Below are 27202 nucleotides of genomic sequence, written 5' to 3'. Positions count from 1 at the left end.
GGAATAGATGCGTCCATGTTTATCTTGCCAAGAGGCGTACTTAGTACAGCTCTCACTCCACTTTCAGTGTGCAGTACATATCAACGGATTTGCTACCGAAGTGTTGACATACTGACAACCTCTGCATTCTCAAAGCAGCTGAAGCACAACTGTTACCACCAACTGATAGAGCTAGCCACTTAAGTGATGGCTCTCATTGATAGTTTAGTACTACTTGTTAAAGTGATAACAGCAGCAGTTACACCAAGTAAACTTGAACTGAGTTTTTGAAAATTATTTACTAAAATAAACAAGTACATTTTCCTTTTCAGTATAAGTTACATAATTGCATATATTTTTAGCTCTTTCTAGGTGCTTTTGGTAATAAGGCAGCAGCTGTAGGCTGACAACTAAAACTTTGGGCATTGCTCTGTACACAGGGAGTCAGTGCAAGGATATTATATTTTCCAGCAATATACATTTTTATGGAATACATTGAAGAGGAACCTAATTTTTATTTGATACAGCTCAAACAGAAGTGGACTGTAGTGTAATTCTTGCTTGTGGGAGAAGAAAGCCTGTACAGTAAAATATGAACGAAGTATGCTCAAACCATGATTTGTTTACCAGAAGCAGTTAATAAAACACTGAACTTGGCCAGAACTATTTGTGCTTCATAAAAAAAAACTTATACAGGTTATAAACTAAAACCTCATCTGTAAAAGTTGTTCTCTGTAGGATAGTGCTTACTGCAAGACATACAATGTTTCATATCTGCTTTGGTGGTAGAACTTCCACGTGTTATCATAGAAAAACATTTCCAGAAGAAATATTCCTCTTCCAAATCAACAGCCAGCTTCCTGCCGTAAGGGAATGGGCAACTTTGAAAAGCTTGTTCCATTTCTCTGTGAAAGAACAAGCCCTGACAACAGAGGTCAGGTATTGTGTTAAAAGCTCACAAAACTCAAAACTGGCCCCTGGGCAGCTTCTTCAGTTCAAACCCATGGTCTCTAGTTCAAGTTTATTCAACGTGGCCTTATCAGACTACTAGAGTAGGAATATTCTGGTCATCTCCATCAGTCTTGGGTTAAGTCAGTGAAGCAGGTGCTTCGGTCACTAACTCTTCTTAACAGGAATACACAGGGTCAGAATAATGATCATGCAAACTTCTTCTTTGTAGCTGTAAATCGTTCCATGTACTATAGAGAAAACAAAAAACATTCAGAAATTAATAGAAGGTTCATCATTATTGAAAGCAGCTAGGTATCTGCTCTCAGACTCAAAAGCATTCTGCATCTAAAGTATATTTTCATTTCCCAGACATAACCACTAGAGCTTTAATTTCAAGCAAACCAAAAAAAAGCCCAACATTTTTTTGCCATTTGCTGTAATTCCAATTGATGTTCTAGAAAGAAAGTGCTCACAGTACTGAAGAGTCAGATCTCAAGTGTTAAACATGAACTAACATTAAACGGTTACGAATGCTGCATAATAAGAAGCATCCATTATTTTTTTGTCCCATCAGTGAAAAGACACACCTGCCATCATTAGCTACCCTTCAAGAGATGCTGATGAAAGAATACTGATCCTGAATCCTATGAGAAAGATAAGTGTAGAAGAACTCTTGAAATTCTTTTCAGAGGTAAATTAAGAATCCAGTACTAGTGACAATACCAACAGACTGTGTTTTTATTCACCAGCTTAAAAGCTCAGTTTTCTGAGGATCTACTAGGTAAGGACTTAACCAGAAGCTTCTTAAAAACAAAAAAAACCCACAAACCTTGTCATAACCTTCCAGTTCTCTGAGTTTCTTGATTTCAAAGAGATTGCCTTCTACTGCAAGCAGTGAGATCTGGGAATCACTGAGGATACTCTGAGGAAGCATGCTGAGTTCTAGACAGTTTTCTTCTAAACGCAAGACTTTGAGGCGTGGACAGTGGGAGATCTGCACTGATATCTGGGAAATCTGGTAGAAATTTAAAAAAAAAAAAAAGATAAATGGGATTAAAATCTTAGTGATCCACGATTACTTAAAGTGATTTGTTTCAGCATAATATGGAACAATTACCCTGTTGTAAATATAAACTACATGTACAAAAACAACTTGACAACAATGCATAAGCAACAATTATGATCAAAAATCCAAGAAACTTATTTTTCTTCCATGATCTGTTTATCAGATTCCTACTCAAGAACTGTCCAAATAGTCTTCTGTATGACTAAATTCAGGATTTGTTAGTCAAATCAGGCAGTTGGACGTATCGGTACATAAATTTTGGTTATGATCCCTCATTTTTGTTGTGTCCAGGAGATGTCTTTTAGCTATACATTTTAATGGTCTCAGCTTAAGTTCTGTGGACGTACTAAGTCCAAGATAAACCATGTCCTAAATCTACATGCCCACAATATCTCAGTTACCAGACCTGATTCTGATTCAAATTGAGTTCAATAGCCTGCAATTCTCCCACGGTGTCGGGCACATTTTGGATCTGGTTTCTGGAAAGATCTACCACATCCAAGTGGCGAAGACCACAGAGTTGTGTAGGCACAGTCCGAAGCTGGTTTCCAGAAAGGCTCAGTGTTTTGAGAGCTGCAAGTTGTCCAAATGCAGCTGGTAGCTGCCTCAAGTGATTGCCATTCAAATGGAGTGTTTCCAGTTTTTTCAGCTTACACAGCTCCTCAGGTAAAGCAGCTAGAAATAAATGACAGAGCAAAGAGATGAGCTAAACAAAGAGCGTTAAACATGCATACCCATTTAATTCAAATAAGCTACTGCATCAAACACGGTGCCACATTACAGTAATTTCTCACAGGCTTCCTCCCCATTTTCCAATGAAGGCCCAGATCCCTGCATAGAAAGTTAAGCCCATTGACAACAAATGCTTTTTAAACATCTTCTATAAATATCTTTAAAAATAATCTGCAGACAAGGCAGGCCTTCAAATCACAGGCTGAAAACACTACTCTGAGAGGATTTTAGCCTATCAGCTCTGCTGATGTTCATTTATGCCTCATTCTACCTACACATGGGTATGACGTGCAGAAATCCTGAGTCGCACTACAGAGTCAAAGAGGTCTGTAAGTTACATTTGTTTTTCAAAAAGGCAGATAATACACAAATAATACATAAAAAGTTAGTTTCCTCACCTCATCCTGATTTTTCCATAAAGCTGGACACTTGTCCAACAGACACAATAACAACTATTGAATGTCCAGCAACTTTTTCTACAGATCATCTTCACTACCTCTATGCAAGTACTAAACCATCTGATGCCGTTATACCTTTAGATCAGACAAGTCACAGCACAGAAACATTACAGTTTTAAGTACTTACATGTCTTTGTATACTAAAACTGATAACACAACTAAGTTGGCAACTAGTTTTGAAGAATTTATGGGTTGGTGGTTTGTTTTGTTCTTTATTTTTTTCCTGTACATGAATTCCAAAGATTTCAGTTTAGGTGACTAAATTCCCCATTTATATGCTGTGAGAGTTAAATTATTAATTTAGTTTCTAATCAGAGAAATCAGGCTATTATTGCAAAAATGTGGAGAAATTAATTAGCAGACTTACTCAGTTTGTTGTTGTTTAGAACGAGGCTCTTCAAAAAGGAAAATTTTCCAATGAGCGGTGGCAAGAGGTCTATTTTGTTGTTCGACAAGTCTATTGTCCTTAAGTTGCTTGTTAGCTTTTGCAGATCTTCAGGAAACTACAGAAAAAAGGTACAGCATTTAAATAGTTGATATAATTTCATATGTTCAAGTTGCACTGCTTAAAATTTAATTGAAATTTGTATTGGTATTACATACTGTCATATGTAATGTCCAATCACCACAGTGTACAACTAAGTTGGCAAATTTGCTTAATACATTTGTTTTAAAAAAATTTTTTTTCATCTGAGGAAGGAAAAAGGGACATAAAAAGAGACAGTCTAACACCTAGGAAGTGCTGTTTTTAATCCAAGTAATTTAAATTTTAAAAGGAGAAATAAGTATACCATGATATGAGCTTGTTTATGTTTTAGTCCTCTTGTGTGTTTCTCTTAAACATGCCTGTCATTTAAAAATATTCTACAGCTACATACCAACTCTATATTTTAGCAGAGTAGGATTTGGAAATTTTTCTCTTGCTTTCCTTTTTAAATATTATGTAAACCATTTTCCTTATTCTTATTTATATCCTGTACCACTTTAATCTGCACTTGGCACAGAGCTGAAAAAAAGAAAAACCTGGCAATCACCATCAGTGAGTGCTGGTCAACAGGGCAGTGGTTTTGATTCTCCTTTGGCTTGGCAGAGGAAAAGGGAAGGCAGAAGGTAGGATAGGGGAAGAAGATATTATACTTCAGAAAAATCTTGGAATATTACTGCACTAGAGATTTAGTTTGGTTATCCTATGAATTGTTACTTGAATTATGGTTCCAGGAAATTCTGTGTTTTTCTGCAATTGGGTCAAGACAATTTCCGATATAATAAACTTCAAGATGCTTGCAGCCCAGTGAACTGCCAGTACAGACTATTCATATGACCACAATTAAATACAGCATAAGTATCTACATGTGATAAATTTTGGACTATCTTTCTAGGTAACAATACGGTTATAAAATTTACACTTTTTTTCCCTCAAGTTTACAGCCTTTTTTTAAAAAGCACAACATCACAACCAGCACATCTTGAACATACATGCATTCTAAAGCATAAGCTTGTAAGCATACAAGTGTCCCGAGAGATAAATCCTCAATCAGAATACAGTGCAAGCAAAGATCTGCTTGGCAAAAAGGGGAAAAAAAAAAAAGGTTATTGAAACAATATTATGCATCACTATTTATGAGAAATATATGTATGCAAAAGTGTCAGTCAGGCACACAGTCACACTTTCCCTACCAGGTACGTTACCTCTGTAAGTCCCTTTCCCGTTAGCTGAAACACACCCGTTTTCTGTGCTGTCTCCAGGTGGGCTTTTAGCGCGCTGTTTCCCATCCTGACAGTTTTCTGTCACACGTACAGAATTGAAGCGATAGTCTCTGCCAGTTTCTCCCAGCTATTCTACACTAGAGAACTGTAATCCCAAGTCTGTGATAAAGCAAATGTAGAAAGTCATTTTATGTGTGCTGTCTTCAACACTACAAGCATTTCAAGATACTGAACCGTTTCACTGCTGAGTTTTCATGTCCCGCATGACTAAAACTTAGAACTTCAAAGATCTACTTAGCTTAAGGTGCCTTCATTATAGCAGTTTTAATACTGAAATGATGCAACAAATATAGTTAAAACTAAGTGGAAAAACTGCATACTTTCCACATTTCACCTCTTTCAGGGCTCAGCAGTGTAAGGAGATTCTCTATGCAGACTGGTCATGATTTAGTGGCATCTACCAGCACTAACCTGCTGTCAATACCACCGTTTTATTTGCTTTTTTTTTCGGAAACGTTTGTTTCATTTAGAGACTGGCCTCCTCTGCTGTGACTCTAGAAGCAGTCCCATGCAACCCGCCGCCTACAAATCCAGCAGGGTTTAATCCCCAGGACAAGCCAGGCCGGGTTACAAGATTAGGCGAGGACTGCAGCCGGGAGGTGATGCAAAGGTGGGGAGCAAAGCCCGATGCAGCGCGTCACCAGCCGGGACGAGGAGCCCAGGAGGGGCCCTCCCTGCGGCCACGGTCAGGAGCGCCCTCAGCAAGGGACGAAGACCGCGAAAACCCGCGGCCGGACCCGGGACCTCCGCCCCCACCCCACCCCGGCTGTTCTGGCCACACTGGAGCCGCCTGGCCCGGCCCCCGGCGGGATCGGATCAGCTCAGCCCACCTGTAGGGACGCCGCATGTCCATGCTCCGCGGCGGCGGAGCCCTGCTCCCCCGCGCTCCGCCGCCGCCCTTCGAGAACTGACGCCTCAAGAGCCCTTACCGGCTGCCCCGGAAGCGGACGCGTGTCATCCCTGTTTCCTATCACACCCAACATGGCGGCCGCCCGCTGGTCACAGGTGCTACCGCCCACCCGGGCTTCCGGGACAGCCAGCATGGCGGACTGTTGCTGCAGCAGTCCCGCGTCGCCGGCGGCCAGGCCCGTGCGCCGGTCGCTGGAGCTCAGCCGGCGGCAGGACGCTGAGGGCGGCGAGGAGGGGAGCGGCGGCGAGGAGGGGAGCGGCGGCGAGGAGGGGAGCGGCGCCGAGGAGCGGAGCGGCGCCGAGGAGGGGAGCGGCGGCGAGGAGGGGAGCGGCGCCGAGGAGCGGAGCGGCGCCGAGGAGCGGAGCGGCGGCGAGGAGGGGAGCGGCGCCGAGGAGCGGAGCGGCGCCGAGGAGCGGAGCGGCGGCGAGGAGGGGAGCGGCGCCGAGGAGCGGAGCGGCGCCGCGGTCGCCAGCCGCTGGTGGGAGGAGGGGCGGCCCACGGCGGTGGCCACCCTGCTGGCGCGGTGCGTGGCCGCGGGCGTCGTGAGGCAGGTAACGGCACGGAGGGGAAGATAACGGCCTGACTGACAAAACGCGCGTGTGGGGAAGGTTTGGAGGAGCCGCGAGGCAGGTGCTGTGCCGCGGTTCTCCGCTCCCCTCGGGGCCCGTCCCTCGGGTGCCGGTGTCCCGGCCGAGGCTGCCAGGGCCTCACGTTCAGCCTTCGGGCTGACAAACCTGTGCTTTGGTGACTGAAGTTTAGTGCCTTTGCTGCTGCCGTGCCGGCTGCGTGTCTTGAAACGTCATGGAAGTGCTAAACCGTCTTACTGTTTGTGTAAATGCTTGTTGATTTATTTTTTTTTTCCCCTTTAATTATGGATCTCTCACGTTTTTGGCTAATGGCAGCTTTCTTTACCAGGAATAACCGTACCTTCTGGGGTGTGTGTGTGTTTTTCTGGAACGGAGCATTTAGGTTTTGCTATCTTTTAGTGCATTCCAGCAGCATGCAAGCCACTATTATTGAGAGTGCTTTCATAGTACCTTTTATGAAATTTGATTTTCACTCATGTTTGTTTTCCCCAAATAGTGCATGTATTTTATGATTCATTCAGCTGAAGCTTACTGCGTTGCATAGCACAAGAGATTAACAATAAGTTTAGATTATTAAAAGCCAGTCTTGAGAATTTGCCTGACATGTTCTTGCTGTTGATTGCTGTTTTCCTTTCACAGGAGACATTGGATTTTACCTGTAGAAAAGCCCCATGCTTTGTGAAATTCTCAGAGATAGAAAAAAAAGCGAACATAAAAGCTGAAATCAATGAGGTACAGCCTTTACTGGTGTCAGTGTACACTCAACACTTCAATACTTAATATGTGTCACCCGATGAGGTATCAGACTGCAATGTGCTATTGTTTCATGTTTTGGTTGGGTTTGTTTTGTTTTATACAGTTGAGCTGTTTAACACTTGGTAGGTTTTTCTCAGTGGACTAAGTTGTCACAGGGAAAAGAACAAAATTATTAAATCAAAGTTTTCGGTATAACTGGAAGGACACAGCAGCTTGCCTCTTTTGCTGAGATGTAACCTGATGTTTTCTAAAGAACAAAAAAGAATTTGTAGTTGATGTACACTTTAAAAAATGTTTCTTCATAGGCAACTCAACCATTTTGTTGGTTAGCAAGAGCTAACATCAGTTGTTTCTTACTGCCTGAACTAGCTGTTGGCTTGTATTTTATAATGATGTTTTCTGAGCTTTTGATCACTGGTACAAAAAATGCGTTTATTAAATTATACAATATGAACTCCAGCAGCTACAAAGCCTTGCTGCAAAGCAGTGTGACAAATTATTTACTTTTTTGGAGAATGAGTTAAGCAGCTGGCATCATCCTGTATGGAGCAGCAGAAGCAATAGTTTCCATTTCCCAGTAAGGTTTCTGCTTAGCCTCCTTTGCTTGAAGGTTTAATATACAAAGTACTCTTTCTGACAAGTGTTTGATATGCTGTGAGTGAAGCAGGTTTATTTTTATCCTTAGTAATTCAGTGATTAAGCGAAGCAACATTTTTCTGTGTCTCCTGAGAGACTGATATGTCATCCTCTTCTATACTTTCCTCAGTCTACTCTTGTCCAGCCAAAACCACCACAACTCTTTCAGCTACAGGAAGGTATCTGCTGCTCTTGTGCTGGTTTGTCACTGGAAAGAATTAACACTAGGAAGTGCTTCTCTCACATCTGAGGGGGTGAGGGGAGAAGGAAAAAAAAAAAACAAAACCAACGAAACCCAACAACAACCACCAAAAAGACAACCACATACACCACCCCCCACACACACAAACACACACCCCATCAAAAAACCCCCAAGCACCACCAACCAGTCTTTTCCAGAAGGAGGAGACTTGGGATGTGAGAGGTTCTGTAGTAGAATGCGGACTGTGAAACTGCTTTTTAGGAGATTTAAGTTTCTGTGGTTTGGGAACGAATTACAGGATCTGTCTCTTCCAGCATAAATTCCCAATAAATTGCCAGATTGCTTGGGTTTTTTTAAACAGTCTTTTCCTTTTGATCAAAAAAGCCCTCCCCCCCAAGTAGTACCCTGTTTCCTGGAAAATAAGACCTATCCCAAAAATAAGCCCTAGCATGATTTTCCAGGATTTTTGAGTATGCTCAAAATATAAGCCGTGTTCCAAAAGTAAACCCTAGTTACAGTTCATAAAAAAGCCAATTTAAATAGTGTCCAGGCAACTATATATATAAAAGAAAGTAATAAGTTTTGGAGCAAAAAGTAATATAATCTCTTGTCTTATTTTTGGAGAAACAGGGTAGCAACACTTGAGAGGGGCATGGTAACAAGCTCTCACACAAATGGTTGGTGTTTCACACATGTGCTCTCCCGCTTTGTCTCTGTACTTCCTCCTCCCCCAAAGAGAGTCAACAGCATCTGGATAAGTATGTTAAAAATCCATTTTCATTTGATGTTATTATTGTAGAAGAAACTGAGAACTGAAATTCTGCGGTTGGAGAAGGAAACAGCAGACATTGCGCACCCTTTTTACTTAGGTAAGTGCAGTTGTGTCTTAGAAAAAAACAAGAGTGTTAAATTACTTGATCAACAGATTAATGTTTCACCTGAGTATGTGACACTTCTGGGAGTTATTGCAGCTGTCTCCACTGGATAGCTTGTTAGAGGTGGCAGGTGTTTTACTAGCCCCTCAAGAATGCTTCCATGCTATGTGAACTTGCACCTTCTGCTGTCTCGATAGAAGATCTGTGTGTAACTCATTCTCAAAAAAAAGGGGTGGTGGGGTGTGCATGTTTGTGTGTGTTGTCAGTGGAGCATCAGGAGTTCTCATTCCCTTGGCCTGTGTGCTGCTTTGCTGCTCAGTGTACTTCTCCTGCACTTGTATGCCCCTAAAATTACTTGGATTTTTATTTTAGTGTTTTGGGAGCATATGTATTAATGTCTTTATTTTGCACTTTTCGCACTACAACTTGATGGATGCTTACGGACTTGCTAGCTTGCTACTACTGTGTCAGGCTAGTGGAGTATATTGTTGGTTTCATCTCAAAGACAGTTTACTTAAAACCATAAATACTATAAAACAATGAACAAAGCTACATCTCTAAAAAGTGCATATTATGACTTTGTGTGCTGATATGAAGTCCTATGCACTCCAACAAAAGTAATTCTGATCATTTATATCTATCTGGAGTGTAAACTGTCCAGTGCAATGGATTAAGCTTTTTCTTTCTGTCTTTCTCCAGAAGAAACTTTTGTTTTTGATTTAGCAGACAATAGTTTCAGCTTTGCAATTTTGTTTTATAGGCAAAAAATGCGAGATTTTGCAAGATATGAACAGACACTTGGAAGCTGTACTGAAAGAGAAGAGGGCCCTTAGGAAGATGTTGATAAAGCCCAAGTGTCAAGAGAGCCTGCCTATTGAGGCTACGTTCCACAAGTAGGCATATAGAAAATAGTTGTTCTTTGTTTGCATGAGTCCAAATTTATTTTAACTAATAGGCAGTAAAAATTGTTTGCTTTTATTCCCTTTTCCACTGAGAAGAAGAGAAATAAAAAACGGTAACAGAACCTCAGCTAAAATCTAGTAGTTTACTCATTGCTAAATTCATAGAAATGTAGTGATACATATTTTTATGAATATTTGCTTAGGTTATTGGTCTTGTCTTCGAAAGATTACACAACAGTTTGCCATGTATTGTTTTGAACAAATATTAAATCCTTGATTCATTATGCTTCTCCATAGGTAGGAATTGTTACTTCAGCATTTGGTGTCTTCCTTGCACTGTGACTTTCTCAGAATAAACATGTCAATGATTTGCAGGCTTGCATAGTGCATGTTTTTAAAAAAATAATTCTTCTCGTGGTCTAAAAAATCTAGTCCAGTTTCTGAAGAAGTGTATATCAGCTTCTGTAATTTCCTGCCCTACTTGTTTCTGAGAGTCATAAAAGAAGTGTAATTGTGGAAAAATTAATTAGATGGTTAGGAACTTCCATAAAATGGGAGGACTAAGAAAACCCACAGGGCAAAGAAATAAGAGCTTGGAAGTGTTAACTCTTCTTTGTTTTGCACAACTTCTGAGTAGGGGGCTCATTCTTGGTTACAGGTACATAGTAGAGTTGTTGACTGAGGCAGTGACCTTCATTGCGAAGCTTGAAAGCCATTTGCAGACTGTAAGACTCCTCCCTCACATACCGAACATCATGGAGAATATGGTGAGTAGCAAAAGAACTGAGCCTTCTGTCTCCTTCAGCATTAAGAATTCAATGCTGTTTGGTTGTGTAGGTTATTTTTATGTCCTGCTAGATTGACAGGACTTGTAGAGATGAAATCTAACTCTTTTCTGCTTCAGGACGCTGCTTTGACAAAAACGGAATTGCTTGTGATAGAGCTGGAGGAGCTGGCAGAGCAGATATTGAAATGGAGAGACCTGCAAAAAGAAGTGTATTCTGACAGCATCTGCAATACTGCTGAACCGGACTTTGGCTTGTCTTTAACCTAACAAGTTACTTTCCTCAAATAGGATGGCTATTGAAAAATCTACCTTTTTATGGTCTCAGGTGAAAACTGCAACATAGTTGTGCTTTAATCCAGCAGGGACTTGGTAGGTAGTTATATTTCTGTTCTTATGTAACAGTTCTCCAATCATTAAACAAAACAAAACCAGGACAATGGGCAGTAGCTCACAGGAAGACTGGCTACTGAGGAGGCTGTCAAGGAGTGCCTTTTTGAAGTAGGTGGACAGGAGTTTCTCCTGAAGCCTGTATCATCAATGCAAATTTGTTTTGATATTCCTTACGCACTTGTTTTAGTGTCTCTATTCATTTTTATAAGTATCTTGATAACACACTGTATTTTGTATGTCACTATGAAACTTTCATTAAAGCACTAGATTTCAAGAGCTCAGTTTCATGGTTTTTATTTTGTTATTAAAACCCTATAATTAAAAGAACAATGTAAGTCTTAGGTCCCAGCTCATGTTTCCGTACGAGTTCCAACAAAGAAATTAAACTAGTTTTAACTTGGAGTTTATTATGGCTATGGTGTGGTTGTGTGGGAAAGCAGGGAATGGACTCAGTGATATATGGGAGGTCTACTGATTTGCAAACCACATTTCTGTGATAGAAATAAATATATTCTTCAGTCTCTCCTTTTCTGTTGCTTGCCCTATCTTCAGTACCCCACTTAGAACATAACTCTTATTTCAAGGGTATGACTGACACTTTAGCAAAAGTATGGATTGTTCAGTTTGCAACCGTAGTGACTTATGAAAAGACTTCTTGGTAAAATATCACAGGCAGGACATCTACAAACCAGGAAGGTTGGTTGTGTTTGAAGGATGTCCAGTTCTGTATTCAGGATATGGAGTGAACTGTAAGTGGTGCAGCTGTATTCCTTTTTACTGTTGTATCGTTTCTATTATCTGAATTCTTTATACATTCAACCTGTTGATTTCTAGTTCTGAAAATAAGAACCCTTTATTTTTTGAAGGTAACCACTAGGTGGCTCCATACCATACAAGTGTTGTTAGTTTATTGGACTATTGCATAAAAACTTAAGTAGAATTAAGAAAGAAATCTTTGGTTCTTTGTTGAGCACACTCTGATCTGGCTTGTAATTGGCCTACTCTATGTTTGAAATTTTCTGAGAATTCCATTTTAGTTTTTAGACCGCATTGTTCTGCTGGGCATGATGTCAAGGAGCGTAGCTTAAAAATTCTGAAGTGTACTATGTAGGTGTAGCTTGTGTTCCCCTCTGCTGCTGTTAAGAAAAGTTAGAGGATAGAAACAATTTCGATTAAGTCAAGCAGAATGTCAGTAAATAGGATCTCAGAATATAAACTGGCATTTGAGTCCCATAAATGAATGGGATCTTTGTGTAAGAACTTGCTGTATGTCATTGCAGGATTTGAGTCCAAAGTCCCACATCACTGTCATTTCAGATGTGGAAACGAAGGTCTTCCACACAATTGCAGAGGAGGAGCTGGCATTTTGAACTGAAAATGCTTTGCACAGTCTGTGAGATGGGAAGAAACAAAATCCAGACCTTTGGAATCACTGTCCTGTGCATGTATCACAGGCTTAACCTCTCTGCTGTTGTCTTACAGTGATGATTAAAGCTGTTGTGATTTAATGCTTTCAGAAATAGGATTCAAACACTTCTAGTTAATTTGCTCATTATAATTCCTTGAAATTAAAACAAATATGTGGTTTTTGCCATATTCCAAAGCGTTGAGCATATTTTCTTTTTTTACTGGATTCATTATTGGAGAGTTGACTGTGGAGATGGTAGAGTTTAGCTAATACCATTTGCCATTGACATAGCAATTCATTCTGTAGTATGATTAAAGGGATAAATCTATTGAAATAAACAGTGATTCACAGCTTGTAGGTATTAATTTTATCATCTCTGTGGTGGGTCATAAATTGGGAAAAGCATTCATCCGAAGGATCCATCCCATACTTTACTCTGGAATGTTTCTGTATTGTATCTTTTTCATTTAAATTTAAGGTTTCTGGAGCTAAGGCAAGTTGTCTCATGAGGAGAACTATACTTAAAGGACAAATAAATATTACAGTTAAAAGGCAACTTAAACAGAAGATGTTTAAACGAACTGTAAAACACACCTGTGGGATATTCAGATATAGTTCAGGGTTTCTTGTATTTTTGAAATGGAAAACCAGAAAGCATCCAGTTAAAAATGAGCTAGGGCACTGGCAAAAAAAACCAAATAGGTATTGCCTATTGAGCCTGGCATCTTGTTCATACATACAGGTAATGCTGCCTGCTCCCACATCTTCACCATGGTGGTAGCTGACAGAAGCAATGCTGTAAAAGCAATTTTTGTTAACCTTTTGGTGGTTTTTTTCTCTAAGTGGGAAACGTTTACCAGTGGAACAGTTTGACATTGAGTTCTATCATAATTCTTTGGAAGTTTCAAAATTTTATCTTGCAAAATAGATTCAACCCACTTAAAGATTGGAGGTTTTCAAAGGAATTTAAAACACTTGAGAGCTTTCATTTAGCACTAGTAAGGAAATGATGCTTACCTTCCTTAAATTACTGACAAACTAATTAAATGTGGACTGCTTTGCGCTTTAAATAGTGCTGGTTTTCCGATTGCCTGCACGTTACTAGGGAAAGAAACGTGATCGAACGTATGCAGGGTAAGGCTGGCAGTTTTTTACTTCTGAAACAACTTGGGTTCTCGGGGGTAGTCCCCGGTGAGAATGGCAGCACGCGTTTAACAGGACCATCGACGCTAAACTCTAAAGTAAAAGCCGGGTTGTTATGTTGCTGTAAATGAGAGTTTGGTGGCGCTGCTGCCGGGGGAGCGGGAGTACCCCGGCCATTTTAAGCCTCTTGGTTTGGAGCTCCCGCTCTCCCGGGCGTAAAAAGCGCGGTTTGGGTGCTGGGGAGGCTGCCGCGGGGGCAGTTTTCCCGAAGCCCCTCCTCTCCGCCCGGGAGGTTTCCCTTCCCCCAGCGGGGGGTGCCTGGGCCGGGCCGGGCCGGGCCGGGCCCTCCTTCCGCGGCGGGGCGGGGCGGGCGGCTCCGCTCCTCCCCGGGCGCCGGGGCCGTGATGCGGGGCTGGGGCGCGGGCGACTGCAGGGAGTGAGCCGAGCCATGGCTAACGTCAAGGTGGCCGTGCGGGTCCGACCTCTGAGCAAAAGGTGCGGAGGGGGACGAAGGGAGGCCGCGGTCGCCGCGGCAGTGGGGCAGATGCGGGGCGGCTGGAAGGGGTGATCGGGCGCCGCTTGTCCTGTCGCCGCTGTGGGGTGGTTCAGCCGGGGCTGAGGGAGGGACAGCAGCGCTGGGGAGCTTTAACGGTAAAGTACAAGGAGCGGCAGAACTCTTTTCTCCGGGTCACTAGAACAGCTTGGAAAGTTTTCTTGCAAAAGTCCCCCAGCTGGAGCTGTTGGGCTGACTTCCCTCATCCTGCGCTCCCCAAAATAGGATCATTGTCATCCAGTGTAAGGGAATCTTCTCTTCCCCTTCTGCTGTTGCTGTTTTTTCCAGCGGGAGGCAGAGCCGGATATTCCCATTGTCGCTCAGCTGCGCTGCCTCCTCGGCTTGTTGGGTCCAATGGAAATCCCAAAAGCTAAATGACAACTCCCACAAACAAGAAGATGCCGTAGCACAATGCTCTAGTGTTGTTGTGATATAATGCCTAATTAAAACCTTGCAGACTTTGGAAATACGGGGAGGAAAATAAAGAACAAACACAAGCAGCCCAAATTTCAGTAGCTGGTAATTTACTCCTCCTGTTAGAGAACTGCTATAGCACTTCAGGCAGAAATGGTTTAAAAAGGGGTATGAGGTCTGAGAGCTGATCTTTGATTTGATGCTGCCTTTCTTTTTAGCATGAGACCCTCATGTTGTCGTCTGTCTGCATGGAGTTCTGTGATAAAAACTCTTTCATGTAGTAGAGAAAATGATTCTTCAAAAATTTCCCAGCCAGAAAACTAGTCTAGTAATTCAGCCAGCTGCTGCACACTAGCATATTTTGGACTCTTCTCTTCTTATTTTTTTTTTGTGTGTGTATATATATATATACACATATCTATATATATCTATTTTTTTCTTTTTTTAAGAAAATATACCAGGGAGTGTCGAATAACATAAAAACCTACCCAAAACAAACCTGCTAGTGTTAATAGAAAAAGGAAAGGTGGAAAGTAATTTACGTGTTTGCAATATATTTTACCTTTAACTCAAAGCTGTTTAAAAAAAACCTGTGTTAAGCATTAACATTAAATGACAATTTGGTAATGACACTAAGTTATCCAGACTGTAGGACCCTTTTGGTTCAGTCTTGCAGAGTTTAGTGGAGACTGGAAGTATTTAGAAGTCCGACTTGGGAAAGTATTTCATTGTGCAATCAGTGACATATTTGTTTCTCCCACAGTAGCATTTGGCTGCCTATTTACAATTATGTAGTGGACTTAGTAGGGCCTCCTGTAGACATAAGTTAAAATGAGTGTTTCTTAGCAGCTGGGGAAGATAGGCCAAAGGCTGAATTGGCAGGGGTGTGATCTTCCCTTTCACTAGATCCATCTTGGTGAGGAACTTTGTACCACATCTGTTATATTTTTTTTTCTCCCCCATGGGTAGCATTAAATAGTGCATAACAGTGCATGTATCATTATAGCATTAAACAACACCTGTAACTGTCAGATAAGGTGTGATAAACAGGAAAGCATTTGATATAGTCAGTGTGGACCAGCTGTTTGGTAGAGAGTGTTTTTTGGAGAAGAGATTAGGATCAGAAAGGTGGACAATCTCCTGCACATGGGAGAAGCTGATCTGGTGCTGAAACAGAAATGTTTGTGTGAACGTGAGAGTGGGAACCCAGGGGGTGATGTGGGAAGAGGCTGTTCGGTAATTAGAATCATAGAATCATAGTGGTTGGAAGAGACGCTCAAGATCATCAAGTCCTCCAACCATAACCTAACTCTAGCATTAAACCATGTCCCTAAGAACCTCATCTATGTGACTTTTAAGGACCTTCAGGGATGGTGACTCAACCACTTCCCTGGGCATCCTGTTCCAGTGCCTGACAACCCTTTCCATGAAGAAATTTTTCCTCATAACCAATCTAAACCTCCCCTGGGGCAACTTGAGGCCATTTCCTCTTGTCCTATCACTCGCTACTCAAGAGAAGGAGACCAACACCCTCCATGCTACAACCTCCTTTCAGGTAGTTGTAGACAGCGATCAGGTCTCCCCTCAGCCTCCTTTTCTTCAGGCCAAACAGCTCCAGTTCCCTCAGCTGTTCCTCATCAGACTTGTGCTCCAGACCCCTCATCAGCTTTGTCGCCCTTCTCTCAACTTGCTCCAGCACCTCAATGTCTTTCTTGTAGTGAGGGCCCCAAAACTGAACACAGGATTTGAGTTGCGACCTCACCAGTGCTGAGTGCAATGGGATGATCATTTTCCTAGTCCTGCTGGCCACACTATTCCTGATAGAAGCCAGGATGCTGTTGGCCTTTTTGGCCACCTGGGCACACTGCTGACTTGTATTCAGCTGGCTGTCAATCAACACCCCCAGATCCCAGATTCCAGCCACTCTTCCCTGAGCCTGCAGCGCTGCCTGGGGTTGTTGTGACCCAAGTGCAGGACCTGGCACTTGGCCTTGTTGAACCTTGTACAATTGGCCTCAGCCCAATGATTCAGCTGGTCCAGATCCCTCTGTATGGCCTTCCTACCCTCCAGCAGATCAACACTCCCATCCAACTTGGTGTATTCTGCAAACTTACTGAGGGTGCACTCGATCCCCTCATCCAGATCATTGATAAAGAGATTAAACAGAACTGGCCCCAATACTGAGCCCTGGGGAACACCACTCGTGACCGGCTGCCAGCTGGATTTGACTCTTTTCACCATAACTCTTTGGGCCCGGCCATCTGGCCAGTTCTTTACCCAGTAAAGGATATGGTCATCCAGGCCATGAGCTGCCAGCTTCTCCAGGAGACACTCTGAGAAACAGTGTCGAAGGCTTTACTGAAGTCAAGGTACACAACATCCACAGCCTTTCCCTCATCCACTGAGCGGGTCACCTTGTTATAAAAGGAGATCAGGTTTGTCAAGCAGGACCTGCCTTTCATAAACCCATGCTGACTAATTCCATCTACTCAGCCTGTGGCAGTGCAACAGGTGGGATGGGGAGGCAGAGACCATGAGTCTTGTGGTATATGACCCCAAAGGCAATAGCCCATTTGTTCCTTGTGCTGTGTTGCCATAGCTGAGGTCAGCAAAAGCATTTTAAAATGGATTTTGTACTTTATGTATGGGAAAGGGAAGGGATTGGATATTCCCCATGAAGGCTCTGACATGAGAATTTGCTTTCTAGCATTTACCAAAATTGTCCAAATATAATGACTTTGAGACAAATACCAAATATATGAAGGCTTAAAGTAGCCTTGACAGACTTTGAAAGGACTAAAGCTCACAGTGGGGATACAGGCCTGCTCTTTCTATTCCAGTTTCTTCTATCACTTCCGTATTGTGGTCACACAAACCTCTCACCTTCTCCTTTCACACACACACATACACACACACCATTGCTTCTAACAGGTATCCGTGTTACTAGAGCTCCTAGGGTCTCTTAGGTGCTTTAAAAAGAAAAACATCCTGAAGAAAAATTGCAGCTCAAATGGATTGAAGTATTGTAATGTTTGCAATAGCAGTTACAGGCAAAAATATTAAACTTTGCTTTTTAAGAGTACCAAAAACTGAAAAGCTTAGAGCAAAGGCTAGGCTAGAACTAGAGGGTTAGTTGGTTGTTTCTAGACTATTATACAAACTTTACTTGCTCGTTGCTATTTTTTATTTAATTTACAATGGCAGATGAACATTGGGTTTGCATCTTAAAATTTACAGAATATTCACGTTATAAGATGTTAGTACGGGACTTCTTAAAACTCTACTTTCTGTTTAAATTTTCCATTTTTTTTATAAACCATATTAATCACATCTGCAACTTGTTATTTAGCATACGGCAAAGACTGGTCTTTTTGTTCTGTGTCTGTATGGCACCCATCACAATGCATTCTTTGACAGAGAGCTCCTATGCACAAATATTCCTCACGGATTATATCACTAGTTATAAAGCGAGTACAGTTATACAGAATGCAGAACTTCTTCCTCTGCCTAAACTTTAAATAGCTTGTAGCCAATGTTCTTCATAAAGTTATCATTCTGTAACAGGCTAAATGATTTTTTTTTCACCAAAATGTTGTCCTGGGAGTAAATTCCCTCAAATATGTTCCCTGGAGTGACATTACTTTGAAAAAACTTTATTACACATTTACTATTCTAAATACTAAAAAAGATTTGTTATTTTGTGGTTACATGGATACTTGTTTTATGTAAATACATTGTCCTCCTCAGAATGAAATATGGAAGCTTGAATGGGTGCTATAAATTGACTATAATAATAATCAGGTATTAAATAGGCATTGGGAACTTATGAAATCCCTTTATGGTTTATTTCCGGACATCTTAATGCTTGGTCTATTAAATATTAGACTTTTGTAAGGAGGGTGTAATGTTATTTTTGGCTGTCAGTCAGAAGCTGTTGATGGAAACACTTTCAATAGTTGCAAGTAACTATGTCAACTAGGAATGTTGTTTCTTTTTCTTTCTTGATTTCTGCTGTGGAGTATGCCAAGACCATGCTCTATGGCATAGTGCTGTGATATCACATCTGATCCTCCAGTTCTGGGTATAGTGTGACTGGCTGAGAAAGAGGGTGCATTACCCCTCGAGTATTTCGGTACCATGCCTAGGGCTGTCCTTGTGCCTGGGTGGCTCTCTTAAAGCTGTGTTGGATCTTCGTATGCTGCAGAAACACCTGCAGCATTTGACATGGCCTTTTACTATTTATGCAGGCCAGCAGAAACCAGTGCTAGTTTTTATATGCTGCTAGTTTCAAAAATGTTTGTCCCTGTGGTATCCCATCGCAATTCTAATACGTAGTTGTGGCTGCTGATTCTCTTATGGTGGACCTCAGCCCTGTGTTGTGTGAGAGGAGGAAGGGAGGGCCGTGTTTTTGGACGGGAGGCCCCATGGGAGGGGAGCAGTCCGTGTGTCCAGGACAGTATGGTTGGGACCAGGATGGAGCACAGCTGCCTCATGCCTTTTCCTCTACAATCCGCTTCCGCTGCATCTGCTGCTCTGCATCCAGCTGGTCTTCATTCACTTGTGCATACCCAGGATGCATTCCCTTGTCATGGTGTAGTTTGAGAGCTGCTACCTAAGCAGTCTTAAAAACAGGAAGGAAGGATTTTAAGAAACAGTGCTCCATACCACAATGAAAAGCCTCGTGCATTAGTGTAGGATTCTCTTTTTAGCATGCACCAGTGACTAGAATACATTGCATTTTTTCATGGATTGTGGATTGAGACCTGGGTAAAATCATTCACAGCAAGTTTGTTTAATTAAATTGTAAAATTATAGTGGTGTTAATTAAAAACTTTATGCTAGTGTGTGCAAGTTGCCCTGTGACACTTTTTGAGAGTTTAAAGTACTTAAAAGTCTGGCAGCTACTTGTGCAGGGCCCAACAAAACAGAAGTTGTATTCTGCTGTTGAAAATATCTTCTCCACTTTTCAGGTGCCTCTGTGGCCTGGAAAAGGAAAGACTGGCAAGGAGCTCTTATTTGAAAGGGTCTTTCCTGGTGTCTTTAATTACTGACAAATAAACTCTCCCATCCTCTACAAGCCTCATAGGCATATCACCTGAAAGAGTTGCTAAAGAGATTAATTAACCCAAAATTTGCCCTTTGCCTTTTTCTGCTTTGCATTGTTTCCAAGCTGTAACTTGGAGCCTCCTGGCCAGCTGTTTATTTCCCAATCTCCTCAGGAGTTCCTGAGCTTGTCCTCTGCACTGGCAGATGAGAGCATCAAAGAAGTGCATGGTTGGTCCTAAATAGCAAAGCTGAACTGCACTTCCAGCTCTGTAGGTGTTTACTTTCACAATCTGAGCTGCAGCAGCTGTTTTCCTCATTACTGCTGCTCTGTATGACATAGTCCTCTAATTGCCTTCCTGGGATGCAGCAGGTAATGAAGCCTGAGGATGGGACAGGGGTGGAAGAGCTAAGTTTGAGGTCCTAAGAACTCAAGTGATGAGTGTGAGCAAGCCCAAGGTTGGCAGGGAATAGTAGGGAAAGTTTCTCTCTTGCAGTTTCCAGAAAGGTGCTGGGCTGACCCAGGCAGCGCCCTGAGCGCAACGCTGCAGTGAATGGGCGAGAGAGGAGCTCAGCTGACAGGTGCATAATGGTGTGAATATCCAAAATTCATTTCTGTTCCAAAGGAAAGCTATGTAGAAAAATAAAATTACTTTTAAAAAATCATGTTGGAAAGGATGTAAAGTAAATCACTGTTTTTTGCTGGGTTTGCCTTGATTAATCTGCTGCAGGGTCAGCCTGGTTAACTGATCTCTCTGCTGTGGTCTGCCTACTTTTTTCTGTATAATCACATTGTGGTAAGTAAAAGGAAGGATTATTTTGTAAGCAAGACTTGTTCCTGTTTTATAGACTGTGGTATTAGCTATTTTACACGCTCATGTATAACCACAAGAACTTAAATACCACAATATGGCCTACTGCTGACAAGAGTGATAACTTGTAGCAAAGTTTGTAGAAAACATTCCTTGAATCTTATGCATAACAGATGTTAAATGCTGTATCAAAACAGAATTAAAGCAACAGCAGATTGGAGATTGTTGTTCTCCCTCTTACCCTCACCAAAAAAATTATTGAAGCATATTACTTTTAAAATGTTTATTCTTCACTAGTTGTTCATTGCTGCCCTTTTTAAACACTTTCAGGTTGTATCTCTCCCTTAAAACTTCATAATTAAGTTAAGAGGAATGTATACTGAGGAAAGATGTTTAGGTTAATATTTCAGGAGCTTTTTCAATTACAGTAAAAAAAATTATTTAATGACACAAGATATTGGCATCATTAGCATTCATACAGTTTATTTTTGTTTACAACTTCAACTTCTGCTTGTTAGCTTTTCTGTGCTTTTTGGATAGTATTTTAAAAGTGTTTGTAATGCACTTTCTTGAAAAAAAGAAGTGTTTGCAAGGAGAGAACATTTGCTTTCCTTTGTGTTTCTAAAGGTAAATATGAGGATTTTTTTTCTTCCTTTTGGTATGTGAGCTGACTTAAACTTTTCTCTGAAACTCAAATGTGTGTTGGATAAATTAGCTCTCTATTAATGGAATGTTGCTATCATCTCCATTAACTGCTTTACTGGATGTAATTGGAAATAACTTTCTTAGGAACCTGTGTATATTTTACATTAGCATTCTCTGGAAAATGGATCTAGTATAATTTGGTTTTATAGATATTCAACGTATGTTCCATATGGATGTAATTTTCAAATACAAAAGAAAATGCTACTTTCTTTGAAGAAAATTTCAAAATTGGCTTCTATTTCAAAGGGACCAGAATGTCCCTGTGGAAAGAAAAGGCATAAATATAGGAAAAAACAGTTAATAGGCAAGAGCAGAAAAGGCTTTTTATCTTACTTAAGACTGTTACATATTTCTTATGCTGTTCCAAGGTTTAGACTAACTGGCCATTGAATACAGAATAGTGAGGTGTCTTCTACCATGACCTTATTGCTTTACCCTTCTCAGTTGTATTATTTTAGTATATATATTCCTAGCTACCTTGCTGCTGTCATTCTCTCACACCTAGAGAAATGGCAGGCTTTTACCTGCTTTTTTCTACTGTGATAGCTGAGTGAGTGTTGTCCTCTACTACAGGACAGTCCCTTTCTTCAGGTGGTGGTGGTTGAACTCTGTCTCAAAAGCCGTGGGGCTTGGGGCTTGGTACCTGATGGTGGGAAAGAGCTGTGTTGGGCCTCCCAGAGCTGCTGTCTGAAAATCTGTACAAACTGCATTGGTTATGCATTGCTCATGATTTCAAGCTGGTTTTCCAAAGAAGAGCTGGGATTTTTTAAAAGAAAAGTTGAGATTCTAATATTCTATTTATAAAGGAGGTACCTGTCCCAAACATATTTTAACATTTGTGTATCCTGTTTTGTAACCTAGCCTATTGTTAAGGTTATCTTGACATCTTTTCCTCTCTGTCTGAAATCAGTTATTTTCCTTTGCCTAGTCTACTATATAAAGTTTCATGTAATCTATTATTGAGGTGGCTGCTCTTTTCTCTTAGTATCCCTACTTGGTATTAGCAGGTGGTTTTCATCAGCCACATCTGTGTTTTTAAGAGGGTACTGCATCAGCAGCCTTTCCCAGATGTGTTCTTCAGGCAGTTGCATGAAGCAAGTTTTCTAACTTCAGCCCAGGGCAGACTTTCTAGCCCTTTGAAAGGGCAGGACTCTGTATGTCCTGAGTGGCCACCACTGTCTGTTCCTCAGAAGATGATGCTGCTGTTGATGTTACGTGACAATGCTGTGCCTGTACTCATTTAAGCCAGCAGTATGAAGTAGTAACTGCTGGTGGTTTATTTCCCAGAGCAAGAGACTGACTGTCTGTTTTCTCACTTCCCTTGTTGCCTGTGCAAAAGCAGCTACAACAATGTCCTAAAACAACAACAGCAAATCCACCTTTCGGAAGTCTTCTGAATAATACTTTGCATTTTCATAGAACACTTTTCCTCCCAGGTCCTAAGAAGATGAGTGTCAGAATGTTTTGGAGCAGGGATCAGATTTTTTTGTATGCAGCAAAGAAAAATGGGGCACAGTGTCATTAAATAATCTGTCCAGGGCCATGTCCTCTTGGGCAGTTTCTTTCCCTTAGACCACATACTCTGAGAGAAGTTGCAGTCATGCAAGGTGATGTGACTGCATGCACGCAGGTGGCTGCGCATCTCCCCTGGGGAATGGTGCAGTGGTTGCATGCCGGTCTTGTGGGACCTTTGTGCAGTACATGGTGAGGCAGCACCACTGTGCACAGAGAATTTATGTGAGTTTGGGGTAGGATTTGCCCAGTTTCATTTTCTTTAGTCCAGTGCTTTATGCGAACATTAAAAAGCAGTGCACTTTAAAGTATTCCTGCCATCTTCCTATCTGTAGTGTAGGTTTTCAACAAAATCATGGAGTTTTGCACTTCTGTTTTTAGAATTTAAGGGTTTACTGTAGCGGCTGGTTTTGAAACAATGAAAGAGATACCTAAGCAAGGGGGATGAGACAGTGCATCACAGCATTCAGTGTCACAGTCATTTATTTAACTATAATCACAGATTGAAGTTCTTGATTGAATGAAAACTGACCACTGTAGCCAAATTCTGGTTTGCATGGAAATTGTGGCATTTGCACAGAATTTCTTTCATGCAAAATTCCCTGAATTATACTATCTCAGTAGCCAGTAAAAGGTTGGGAAATCAAGGGTGGATGAAATGGGACTGACTGGTCTATAGCTTTGTTTTAAATCCTCCTTATTTCATGCTTCTTTAAATGGTGGTGGTATGACAGATTAAAACACTTTTTGCTTTCTTCTTCCCTCCTTCTCTCAATGCCTCTCCCTAAAAGAGAAGGCATCATTATTCCACAACTGTTCAAAGCACTGATGGATCTTCAGGAGTATTTCTGACTTGGATTCCTCAAGGAAGACGCCTGACACTCTTGGTCAAGCAGTATGAGACTTCAGAGACAGTACAGACAGAAATACTCTTCTTGTACTGTGCCATGGCATGGTCAGGATTGCAGAACTTACTGCCATCCTGTGCTTCCTCTCCTAGCTCATGGGTATATAATATATATCCAATGTCTGGCACGGTTAAGTAAAGACTTTTAAGAGTTTAGGCAGGCCTGTATCTGAAAAGAGCACTGACAATGCCTCGTGTTTATCTCTGCACTAAATATTCCAATTTTTGTTGCTACATAATATTTGCAAAGAAGAATAGGGGGAAACCACACGAGGACAATGGTAATCACTAGGAATGGTGATTTTTGACTGCCAGGTTGTGTTAGCCATTACCAGAGTAAATGAAAGCTCAATGCAGCTGGGAGTAGCCTTGGAAGATAACTTGACCAGCATGTCTAGTATAGCAGCATGCTGTCTTGGTGAACTCTGTGTACTTGGCTTCAATATATATTTTTAAATCATTTATAAACATCTGTTCTGAATTTGGTAGGAGGATTGCTGAGTGGGTGTGCACTCCTCTCTTGCAAGACACAGTAAAACAATTATGACTTAAAGAGAAATATCCAAAATGGTATGGAGTAGTACTCAATAAGGAAGAACACAGAAATCAAAATTAGGTAAATTTACTGATTATTGATACTTGTTTAAAAACAAAATCTGAATTCGCCAAAGGGAGGATTTTCATACTGTTAGCAGCTCTTGACTTCCACAGGTTACAGCAGTAGGGATAAGGATACGTATTTATGCTGATGTCATAGATGGATGCTGTGTTTGGGGAGAGTTATGGTTGTGAGTACCCTAACTTGTCAGTAGAGTCCAGAAGCTCTAATGGCTCTACAATTTCTGATGGACCAGCCTGGGGTCTTAGTGCTCTACTTGTTGCACCCTTGGTCTCTTGACAGATGTGTCCTCAACCCATTTTGTCAGGCTTAGTGTTCTCTAAAGACTAGCAAAACTTGGAATATATGCTATGTGTTTGTTTGTCTGGCCAAGGTCAGTCACTCAGGAGATGCAAAGATGGCAGCTTCCCAGAGACCACTGCCAAGGCCACCAATAAACAAGAGGCAGGGACACTATGATATACTGTTAATGGGAAGGGAAAGATAAATCTGAATACTTCCTGAACTTTTCCCCATAAAACCTGTAGACTTTATGACCAACAAAAACCTTGGGTTAGATTTGCCTCTGGATTATACTTCAGCTGCTGGCAGGGTGATTGCATAGGTGTGCCATTAGATGGCACAAAGCATCCCAGGTACAAGTGGAGGTAGTTTGGTAAGTGTTGTACCTTATAGGCTGTCATAGTTATGGGTCATATCCTGGGAAGTGACATTGTCCCAGAGACAGCAGCAGTGACTGCTGGCACACATCCTGCCACCTTTGCTACAGGTATGCTTTTGGTTGTATTTGTAAGCATAGTGCGAAAATGCTTTCCATCACAGTGAGATGCAGAGGGCTACTTTTTTCTAGAAAAATCTAGGAAAACAAAAAAACCCCAGAACCTACACAATTGCCCAGATGAGCAAAAAAAAAAAAACCAAAACACTCTGCAAGAGGGGAGGGATTGATTCTGTTTCTGTACTTGTTTTGGGGTCTTCTGTCTCAGTACAGGTTGAGATTATGTTTGGAGTTAACTTAGGTGATGGGAATTGGTAGGAAAGCATAAGTACTTGCAACAATTATCTTTCAGGGTTATTTTAAAAGTTTATATGAGTAGACACATGTCCAGTTCTTTCAAAAATTATTTAAGATTTCTCATGTACTTTAGTGGTATATATTTGCATTGGTATGTTTGATTACTTTGATGAGTATTTGCTGGTCAATATTTGTAAAGGCTGTTATGTTGTGTGACATGACTACTGCTAATAACTCCAGTATTGCATGTACATGTTTTTAAAATAAACAGGCAACTTTTGAAAAATCATCTCCTTTGTTCTCTAAGTGCCTGACTGTTATTTGAGAGGGTGGAGGAGAAGTGGGGCAAATTTTTTAAAGTCTAAAATAAACAACTACCCCCTTTCTTTCCACCCACTGCTTCCTCCAGCATTGTATACCTCCTTGCACTTCTGTACTTTGTGGCTGAACTCGTCTCACTGAGATCCAGCAAGTTGTGGAAATGTCCCTCTTGGGGATGTTGATCCTCCTGTGATCCTTTTCCACTGGCTCATTCTTTTAAATCTTGCAGGGTGTCTGTTGTCCCTCTGGGGTTGCCTTAGCTTTATGTGTTGGCTGCAGAAACAATTTGTCATAGGAACAGCAAATGGTATGAGGAGATTTCCTTTGGGTTGTCCCTGTTTCTTGAACTGCTGTGGCAGCTTTGCTTCTGTCAGGTCTCTTCTTGTAGCTCCCATTACAGCCCGGCCACTGCATTCTGTACTTGAGTCGCTGTTCTGTTGCTGGATCTGCATTTCTCCAGAACTTCCTGTGTCTGAGAAGATCCAGGTCTGTCCTGGGACATGCACTGTTAAAAGGTCTTTCTACAGCTCTGTCTTTGTACAGATAATTTGTTTTCATGCAAAGTAATTTAGAAAACAGGCATTTCCCAAATACAGTATGAATTTTTCAAAAAGTGGGGGAGAAGAGAGGATGGGGAAACTAAGTATTAGGATCACTGTGACTTCTGAGGAGCAAAGTAAAATGTGGTACTAGAGAAGTGTACTTTGGAGTTGATTTTCTTGGTACAAGGAACACAGATTTTCATATGCGTGGAGCAGAGCACCCATTTCTAAGGATGAAGGATTGTTTTATCAGTCAAATGCAAACTGTGGTGCACACATGTGTAAGACTGTATTGACAAACACGGGTTTTTGTGTGAGAGCTTTTTCAGTGTTTGTGATCTGGAGTTAAGGTCAGAACATCTAGAACAGCTGTGAGGCTGCTTTGCCTCCTGGGCTTTAGATACTAAACTGTGCTTTCTTTCCCAAAGTTCTCTGGTTTATACCTAAATGAAGCATGATATAAACACATGTTTATAAGGAGGCTGGATATATGGTTTGTAGAGCTGGGGATGGCTGCAGGTCTGGTTTGGTTTGTGCTCAATGCTGTCTGGCTGTAAGCTGCCGCAGAAGTGGGGGGTCTCCATTCCCACCACAGCTCATTCCTGCCCTTTCTCTTGTTTTGGCTTAGCAACTGTGTGACTGCTGTGCTCAGCGTTCTGGAAGGGCTCACTACTCTGGTGGCACCTTCATTATTTATTTTGGTGTGTTTTGTTTTCTGATCACAGCTGATCTGAGTCATTGCATGGGTGTGTGATTGCTAGATCAGATGCAAGGAAAGAAGTGGGAACACATGTGAGAGGTTGGAGCAGCAGAGAAATTGCTTCTTGTAATAACAGCCTCCAGTTAAGACAAAAGTCTGGGCACTGTGAATCTGCACCCAGAGCAAGGGGAGGCTTTAGTTGTATCTCTGCTGGTGGTTTTCTTGTTGTGTGAGGCTTGAACAAAACTTTTGACTGCTGCATAGAGCTTTTTGTCTGCATAGTGAGGAATCATTGTTACCCTGTGGTAATTTTGTGTTATCAAAGAGAGTAGGATTGTGTACCTTTGGATCAGCCTAAAACCAGCTACAATAAGTAGGAGGAGATGAGACCTGCAGAGCAGTTGAAGAGACTAAAATTGAGTGTGGGCATGTGGACAAGATGTCAGAGAACAGATCATGGGTACCTGTACAGGATGATGTGTGTGCATAGGGGGAGGAGGACAGGAACTT

The 27202-nt window shown here is 41.5% G+C and overlaps 3 protein-coding genes across 3 annotated transcripts in view; 2 read left to right on the top strand and 1 right to left on the bottom strand.

Annotated features, from left to right (window-relative positions):
* Positions 1-265: 265 nt before the first annotated feature.
* Positions 266-5923, bottom strand: LRRC57 (leucine rich repeat containing 57). Its single transcript, XM_080346136.1, has 6 exons — positions 5784-5923; positions 4876-5052; positions 3554-3689; positions 2403-2671; positions 1760-1945; positions 266-1178 (listed from the first exon to the last, which is right to left on the bottom strand). Exons 2-6 carry the CDS (start codon positions 4957-4959, stop codon positions 1137-1139), a joined length of 717 nt encoding a protein of 238 aa, XP_080202262.1. The 5' UTR covers positions 4960-5052; positions 5784-5923; the 3' UTR covers positions 266-1136.
* Positions 5850-11279, top strand: HAUS2 (HAUS augmin like complex subunit 2). The gene is made up of 6 exons (XM_080346135.1): positions 5850-6414; positions 7090-7182; positions 8844-8913; positions 9680-9812; positions 10480-10588; positions 10726-11279. Exons 1-6 carry the CDS (start codon positions 5935-5937, stop codon positions 10873-10875), a joined length of 1035 nt encoding a protein of 344 aa, XP_080202261.1. The 5' UTR covers positions 5850-5934; the 3' UTR covers positions 10876-11279.
* Positions 11280-13997: 2718 nt separating this feature from the next.
* The window catches only part of STARD9 (StAR related lipid transfer domain containing 9), a gene marked incomplete at both ends in the record, with an annotated part of 107682 nt that continues 94477 nt past the window's right edge, over positions 13998-27202 (top strand). Inside the window, one exon of the mRNA XM_080345740.1 lies at positions 13998-14044. Within this exon, the coding sequence (XP_080201866.1) occupies positions 13998-14044 (47 nt within the window). The remainder of the gene's footprint in view (positions 14045-27202) is intronic.

Source organism: Nesoenas mayeri (genome assembly GCF_963082525.1).
Source record: "Nesoenas mayeri genome assembly, chromosome: 5".
NCBI lineage: Eukaryota > Metazoa > Chordata > Aves > Columbiformes > Columbidae > Nesoenas > Nesoenas mayeri.
The sequence above is the reverse complement of the archived record's forward strand: the minus strand, read 5'-3'. Positions and strand labels throughout refer to the sequence as shown.

Coding starts and splice junctions, on each gene's coding strand:
- HAUS2 (XM_080346135.1), top strand. CDS start 5,935: ATGGCGGCCGCCCGCTGGTCACAGGTGCTACCGCCCACCCGGGCTTCC. Junction 8,914..9,679: donor TGCGCACCCTTTTTACTTAG/GTAAGTGCAGTT, acceptor TTTGTTTTATAG/GCAAAAAATGCGAGATTTTG. Junction 9,813..10,479: donor ATTGAGGCTACGTTCCACAA/GTAGGCATATAG, acceptor TCTTGGTTACAG/GTACATAGTAGAGTTGTTGA.
- LRRC57 (XM_080346136.1), bottom strand. CDS start 4,959: ATGGGAAACAGCGCGCTAAAAGCCCACCTGGAGACAGCACAGAAAACG. Junction 3,690..4,875: donor CGGGAAAGGGACTTACAGAG/GTAACGTACCTG, acceptor TTTTTTCTGTAG/TTTCCTGAAGATCTGCAAAA. Junction 1,179..1,759: donor AACTGGAAGGTTATGACAAG/GTTTGTGGGTTT, acceptor TTTTCTCTATAG/TACATGGAACGATTTACAGC.